General features: G+C 46.1%; 1 protein-coding gene across 4 annotated transcripts in view; it reads right to left on the reverse strand.

The window, feature by feature from the left end:
- The window catches only part of ECPAS (Ecm29 proteasome adaptor and scaffold), a 106369-nt gene extending 99138 nt beyond the window's left edge, over positions 1-7231 (reverse strand). For 2 of the 4 annotated variants that reach the window (XM_060609039.3, XM_060609042.3), the window contains exon 1: positions 6252-6672. In XM_060609039.3, coding sequence (XP_060465022.1) covers positions 6252-6291 — 40 coding nt within the window. In that variant the 5' untranslated portion in view covers positions 6292-6672. Of the gene's footprint in view, positions 1-6251; positions 6673-6866 lie in introns of those variants that run through there. The other 2 variants (XM_060609041.3, XM_060609040.3) reach the window with 2 other exon arrangements.
- Positions 7232-8308: the final 1077 nt, after the last annotated feature.

Here is an 8308-nt window from a genome sequence, read left to right on the forward strand (position 1 = left end):
TGAAAACTGTCTCCCTAAACAACATAACATGGGCGCCCCAGTAACTCAACTTACTCACTCAACAAATACTCTGTTGAACACAAACCTGTTCTTTTCTCCACTTCCACCTCCCTACATCTGTCTAAATACTACAATCTCCACTCCACCGCAATCTCTCAAGTAGATTCTTAGAATCATCTCTAACTCCTCCCTCTCTTAAATAATGCTTATCTACTTGGCCAATGATTTCTGCCTACGTTAGGGATTGTAGGATATATCACCTTCTTGCCAAATCCACTTTCACTCTCCCACTTCAGACCCTATGTTTCCTTCACTTGGCCACGGTGATACCCTCCTAATTAGTCTTGCGCTCTTGGTCTCTGGATTCTTAAAATCAATGTTACGCCACGGCCACCTGTTATCCTTATAAAACAGATCTACTCATGTTACACTCCAGCTTAAAAGCCTTTGATGGTCCTCTTCTGTCTACAGAACAAAGTCCAAACTAGTTATGTTGGCATTCCCACACAAGCTGGTCCCAACCTATCTTCCCAGCCCCATCTCCTACTGCACCCCCCCTGAATAATAATAATAATAATTTATATATAGCTTAATTGTTTAGACAGTGCATTTTCACATACGTTAATCATAACAACATTATGAGTATTTCTTATTATCCCAATTTTATGAGAAGGAAACTGAGACCTAGAAAGGTAAAATTATTTGTCCAAGATCCCAAATTGTAAGAAGAACATAAAAGGTAAAAAGGGCCAAGTATCAAACTACAAATTTTATCTCCTTTCCCAGCACCTCACACAGCCATAGCACGCCTACTCAGTACATCAGACTCACTCACACTTTCTCTGAAAATGCACAACATTTTCTAACCTCTATGTCTTAGCTTAATCTATTTTTCTCTTAACTTGGAATGCTATTCTCACTTGAAATTTCCAAAGAACTGTGTTAGGCATTTTTCATATTATGCCTCATGAGTTATTTATATTCATATATAAACCTGTCTCTACACTGAATTATATGCCCTATGAGGACAAGACCAGAAGTTGGTCAATTTTTAAAGTCTTATTTAACTGGAAAATGTGTGGGGAAAACAAGCCACATAAGATGACAAGCATCAAGGCAGAGACTGGCCAGGCCTGAAACCAGAGACCAGAAACTTGGATCAGACCATCTGAGCACCCTGGAAGTGCCGACAATTTTAACATCTATCTTCTGAACAAGTTCGAATGTCCCAGTGCCAACTATTCTGACACTGGCCTTTATTAAATATTAGTTTATTGAAAGCTTAATTCAAAACAGAATGGGGTGAAAATTAAGAATCAGAAGTTGATAAAAAATAGAAATATCATTATTTTCACTTTAACTTTTCATATGTGACTAAGTAACCAAAATTTAAACCATACAGGTTTGATTTACAAAGATCAGCTCAGCTGCATGGATGGCTGTCTCTAGGGCTATTTCAGTATGACCACAGAATCACATTTACCTACACAGACAGCTTCCCACATCTCATCCTCTAAAAGCCACTAGGATTCCTGGCACTGGCAGAGCCTCTCTCAGAAGGTATCTGACATGTTGATTATCTGGCCAACTTTTGCAAGTGAAGTGCCCCATGGTTATGTCAAGTGGTCAAATTGAATAGTGTCCGTGGGCCTTAAGATTACAGGCCATTACTCCTTGAGTTGTCTTTATCCCAATGAAGATCAGATTCTAAGGATGCCCTATAATTATGAAGCCCAGAATATGAAACCCCTCAACTGCTGACCAGGTGAAAAGTCACAAATGCTTCCTTCCTTCTATCAGAAGTCTCCCTATCCACTCCTGCAATATAACTACAATGTCAACTTTTCCATGAACTGACAGAGGATATTAGAAGAAAAACTAGCCCACATGCTCTGCCCTGAATTTCATTTCATTCCAAACAGTTATAGCACCCTGAATATAAAGAAAAAAATTACAGACTATGATCTCAAGTAATTTACAATCTAGATTTCAGAACTCTCTTTAACAATCAGAACTAACTGTTCTCCGTGGTTGCATCTCACCCAAAAATCTACTATTTCTATTCAATAAACATCAGAATACTACAACATTTTATACACTACAGCAGATTTCTTCCAGAGGCTATTAAGATGGGGGGGAGGGGGGGGGGGGGAACATGTTGCTCTTGTTATAAACTGTATATTCTCCCTTTCAGAGATGGTAATACAGCAGTCAGTCGGAATTAACATATAAACAGGAATCAGAGAATCTGAATTGAAGTCCTAACTCTGTAACATGAAGGAAGTTCCACCACTGAGACAATAATAGGACTAAACTCACAGGGCTGCTGCAAGGATTCATTTAATATGTACAAAGTGACTAGAACACATGGTAAGCTTTTGGTAAACATTAAGCTTTACAATCACCTGACTCAAAGTGACAATTACATGATATTTGTGAGAGGATAACAGATTCTAAGATATCCCGGCCCAAGACTGTCCTGCTTACCTTTCATGTGTCAATGATACTCATCAACCAATCAATCAATAAAAATGAAATAAAAGAGAAACCTAACAGTTCTGCTTCTCAGGAGCTCCTGCAAAGTGCGGTGGCAGATACAACTGAAAGCACCTGTAGATTTAATTTAAATTTATGGCACGCATGTCACCTCAAATACAAAAATAGAAAATGCTGATTTGAAATCTATAGAAACCCACTGTTACCAGACATACATCTCTAAATAGCAGACATAGGAACCACAGATAGCATTATTTTAGCATTATCTATATTATGTAAGCATACATTTTGGTCCTTAACATAGCTGTTTACAGTTATTCTTCCTTCTTCTCAGCAGTATTATAATTCCACTCGTGGACTGTGGTGTTTCTTTTGCACCCCACAGCAAAGCTAAACAGTAGTCAAATAATTGTAATAGTAACATCCAGCTAAGATTTTTAGCAGCCCATCTGACTAGATCTTTTTGTCCACATGAACACTCGGTGAACAGAGGTAATACAGCCTAAAGCCTGGTTGAGTGCACACTGGAGTCTGAGACACCTGGGATTCAATTCCAACTCATTTGCTGCAGGACCTGGGGAACCTAAAAAGTCTGTTTTCCATTACATAAAACAGCGATAATAATTTTGCCTACCCCTTAGGATTACTTTGACAAATAAAAGAATATACACAAAGCACTTAATGCTAGTCCTGAAATACTGAATGGGATGTTTACAAATAGCTCCAATTTACTCTGAAATGCATCTAAAAAGGATGGATTGAGTACTTAATGCCACTCAACTGTATAAAGATGATTAAGTTTTGTTATGTGTATTTTACCACAATTTTTTAATAAAAAATAAAATAATTAAAGTGAAATTGTAAAGGTGGATTGAAAGATGGACAGATACATGATAAAGCTAATAAAATATCAAATGCAGAACCCAGGTAGTGAATATATAAATGCTTATTTTCAACTTTTCTGTATTTTTGAAGATTTTTACAATAAAATATTAGGGGAAAAAATGCAGACATCCAATAGTTCACTTTTATTTTCTTCTACTACTGAAAAATAATAGCCAGCAAATATTCAGATTCTTGGCTCCTTTTTAAAAAATCTTATAAAGCATCTTTCCATCAGCCATCTCTTTTATTATAGCCATTCTAAAACTAAAAGTGGCTTATTTGAAACTTCTTAGCCACTTACTTATGTATTTAATTTCAAGTTAAATTATTCTAAGGTACCAGCTGCCAAGCATTTAATCTCTTCTGAAGTACAGAAACCAAGTCAACAGACATTTGTGGTTGATGACTGATGATGTGACCAAACAAAAAAATGGAAAAGCAAGGACTGGAATTATTTGCTCCTAACTTTTCCAGTAGCTGCTAAAACCATAAGTTCCTTAACCAGAAGGACTACCAGCACCTTAACAGGTACCTAATATACAGAAACACAGTGCATCTACACGTGTACATCAGCCATATAGAATGATACCCAATCCTTCTTCTAGTTGTGTCCTCCATTCCAAACGGTAATTCGGATTTTAAGTGTTTTAGTGGCACATCAGGAACCCAGATACCATGCAGTATAACAATTTAAACAGACCATCTCACACCCATTGCAATGGCTACTTTCAAAAATACAGAAGAAAATAACAAGCATTGGTGAGGATGTGGAAAAACTGGAACCCTTGTGCAGTGTTGGTAGGAACGTAAAATGATACAACCACAGTGGAAAACAGTATGGTGGTCCCTCAAAGACTTAAAAATTGAATTACCATAGGATCAAACAATCCCACTTCTGCATATAATACCCAAAAGAATTGGAAGCATAATCTCAAAGAAATACTTGTACACCCATGTTCATAGCAGCATTATTCACAACAGATAAGATGTACAAGCAACCCCAGTGTCCAACAACAGATGAATGGACGAGAGAATGTGATATATGTACACAATGGAGTATCATTCAACTTAAAAATGAAGAAAATACTGTCACATACTACAACATGGATGAACTTTGAGAACATTATGCCAAGTGAAATAAGGCAGTCACAGAAAGACAAACCATGTATGATTCCACTTATATGAGATACCTAGAGAGGTCAAAATCACAGAGACAGTCAGCAGGATGGTGGCTGCCAGGGGCTGGAGGAAGGTGGGGTGGGATAGGGAGTTAAGGTTCCGTGGGTACAGAGTTTCAGTAATGCAAGTTGAGAAGAATTCTGGAAATGGACGGTGGTGATGGTTGCACAATATGAATGTATTTAACACCACTGAACTGCACACTTAAAAGTGGTTATGATGGTAAACTTTATGTTATGTGTATTTTACCACAATAACAACAACAACAACAAAAATGGAAGAAAAAAACCAGGGACCTGATCTCCCCAGGAGGCCTGGAAGGGTGCTCCAGCTTGGAATTGACAGAGGAACAATCAACTCCGGCTCTCAAACCTTGTCTATCTCTGAACACACCAGGAGACCTTGTCCACTCAGACTCTCCATCACGCCCAGGGTCACACCAACTGTGTATTTCAACTTCAAAATGAACAAACATTACTCCGCCTACACCAGTTTTATGTCAAAGCAGCAACTTAATCTCTCTAAACTTGCCTCCTCTTTAAAACAAGGATAATTCCTACCTACCTACTTCACAAGGTTGTTATGAGGGCAAGAGTGAGATCACGTACATATAAAAGTAGCTTCAAACTGCCAAGCACCAAAGAAACAGAAATTATTATGTTTATAACTACTTTCGGATGGAAATTCCGAAGGGACTGTAACAACAAAAACTTCACAAGGCTTGCGACACCTCGCCCATGGTACATTCCATTTAAAACTCACATCATCCCTAAGTAACACCGTTCTTGTTTTTGTCATGAACTGAAGGGCAGCGCTGAGGAAACAAACAAACGCTCAACGTAAGCATTTCATCTAACCACCCCCAAACGCAATCAGAAATCATCTTACATGTTCTAGGAAAATTCAATTTTTATGACCCCAGCGTGGGCCTGCGGCGCCTTGGAACTACACTTCCCACAAAGCATCGAGGTGAACCCGGGCGGCGGGCGGGGCGGCCTGGGATTCAGGGTGGCCACAGCTCTCCCCGAACCTAAGATCGCCGGCCCCTGAAAAATTGCACCGTTTACGGTCGAGCGTGCGCTGGCTCTCCTTTCTGAAACCGCTGTCACCCCGCGGTTCCTCCTGCGTCTAGCACGGCGACCCCTCTCTCCGCCCTCCCGTCCTTCCTGCTCCACCTGAGGGTCACCGCCTATTCTTGACCTTTCCGCTGATTTCTAAGGTGTCACAGAAAGGCACCTTCTTCCCTTCCTCCCCGCCAAATCTACATTTCTAGAACTCCCCAAACAGTTGGGACTCGGGGCCACGGCGGGGTCAGACGGGACGGGCCGACACTGCCCGCCACCCTGGGCCCCCAGCCGGTCCGCCCGCCCGAGCGTCGCGAGCAGGGGGCTGGGCTGCCCCCACCCCCGGGCCGGGGCGGATCGCGGGCAGAGGTGGCTCCGCCCGGGGCTCCGGTTTCAATTTCGCAACGTGACGGTGCAAACCTGAGGCCTACAAGCGCCGGCGGCCGGCGCCCCGCCCGCCCGCCAGGCCCGAGCGCCCCAGCCCCCCGCGGCCGCCGCCCGCCCACCCAACCCGGCACCCGGCGGGAGGCAGCGCGCCCCGGCCTGCCCGCCCGGCCCCGGCCGCCGCCCCCGGCCCTGCGCAGCGCCGGCTCCGACTCGCGGCCGCGGGCTCGCGGTGGCACTTACTCAGCTCGTCCTGGGAGGCGGAGGCGGCGGCCGCAGCCATGTTGCGCCAGGGAGGGAGGGAGGGGCCGGAGCGGGAGGGCGCGGACGCGAGGCGCGGGGGGCTCGCCGCTCGCGGTGCGGCAGGGGCCGGGAGCCGCCTCCGGTCGCTCGGCGCGGGCCGCGCTGCGCCCACGAGGCCCGCCTGCCGCCGCCTCCTGCGTCCTCCTCGCAGCACGCGTCGATCTCGCGGTCCCCCGCGAGCTCGCGACTCGGGCGCTCCCACCGCCTCGCGCCTCTGCGGAGCCGCCGCCGTCTGTCGGCCGAGTCCCGGTGCGCCCGGCCCTCCCGGCGGCTCTGCGGCTCCGCGCCGCGCTCGCCCAACTCACGCCGGTTTTATATTTAGAAAGAGCTGAGCCATCCTCCCAGCGGCCCCCCCGCCAGGCCCCTCGCGCGCCCGCCCGCCCGCGCTCGCTCGCTCGCGGCTCGTCCTGCCCACCTGCCGCCGCCCGCCCCGCGAGCGCTCCCCGCGCGGACCCGGCACGCGGCGGCCTGCGCGGGCGGCCCGGCCTAGCCGCCCCGCCGCGCCGTAGCAGCCTGCGGCGGCCGTGGCTCGGCACGGACGCGCGGGCCTCTGACCTGAATCCGAGCCGGTCTCCATGCCGGGGATGCTGCGCGCGGCGCCGCGAGGTGGGCGCCCGGAGGCGAGGCGGCGGCGGGCTCGGGCCCGAGGGGCCGCGCGCCGCAGTCCGGGAGGGGCCTGACCGGCTGGCCCGCGCTGCCGGGGCCGGGGGAGATCCTCGAGGCGGGGCCCAAGCTCCCTTTTGAAAGGTCTGCGGCTGTCACGTTGGCCGGTCCCGACCTGAAGAAACACGTCTGTCCAGAGGAAGAGACGTGGACTCGGAGAAGTAGAGCCGGGCTCCGAGTCGGCGGGAGGAAGCCCCGCCCTGCGCCTCCCGCGAACTTCTCGGCCCCGGCGCGTGGAGCGCCCGGGACCCGGCTCCCCCGGCTCCACTTCTCACTAAAAGGCAGTGAGAAAGTGTACTTTTTCGATCCTCTCAGAACTAGGACCGCCGAGTGAAGGAAAGCCGCGAAGCCCTACCAAAAGTTACATGAACCTATATGTTTAAAGTTCAAATTCAAGTATATATGCTTACATGAACTTTTTTTTTTTGTAATACCTACGTTCTTTTAGGTAGCCCGAGTGATTTATTTTCAATATGCCGATTTTAACTTGACGGCTTAAGTTGGTCCGTGTTCGTGGTTCGTGTACGTGAAAAACACTCGCAAAATGCAATTCAAATTAAGGGGTTGCATAATTGCTGTACTTTAAGTGGTGGCACTGTCACAACAAATTAGGTACAAGATCAGATCCCTTTTTTTTTTTTTTTTTTTGTATAAAAAGAAGAAATCAAGACCCTAAATAGATTGAAATTGCGTCTATTCCTAAAAGAAATCTATAAAGCCCTGGTTACTGTCTTGAAAAATGACTATATGTCATTCCAGATGTGGGCAAGTACATCTTGTACTTGCCTTGTACTGAGGCAAGTACAAGGTACTTACACGACATTAAAGACATCTATTTCCTTTATTGCTTTAATAAGGAAATTATACATGATCTTTGGGAACATTTCAAATGATTCAGAATGTCACAAAATTAAAAGTGAAGGGCCTTCCTCTTGCACATCCCTTCCTCTCCCACCATTTTCTCCCCCAGAGAAAAATGTGGTTAACAGGTAACAGTTGGGCGCGAGTGCTCTGGGGCCACATATCTACACCCTCAAAAGCGACTAGGATAGAGACAGGCTCATACTCAACAATGAAGTTTGCATCAGTTCCCCCCCCCCCCCCCCCCCCGCAACACACACAATCTTCCATGTTAATTCAAAAAGGTCTACATCACCACTTTTTTTCTTAATGACCTCATAGCTCGTTAAATTAGCCAATTCCTTTTTTGAGGACATTTTGGCTCTTTAGTTCGATGTTGGCACAAAGTCACTGCATAACAAACTATTTGCCAAGACTACAATATGGAAGTGTATAAAATAAAGGCTGTCCCCCATCTCACTGTCCACCATCCC

Source organism: Panthera onca, chromosome D4, assembly GCF_046562875.1.
Source record: "Panthera onca isolate mPanOnc1 chromosome D4, mPanOnc1 haplotype 2, whole genome shotgun sequence".
NCBI classification, from domain to species: Eukaryota; Metazoa; Chordata; class Mammalia; order Carnivora; family Felidae; genus Panthera; species Panthera onca.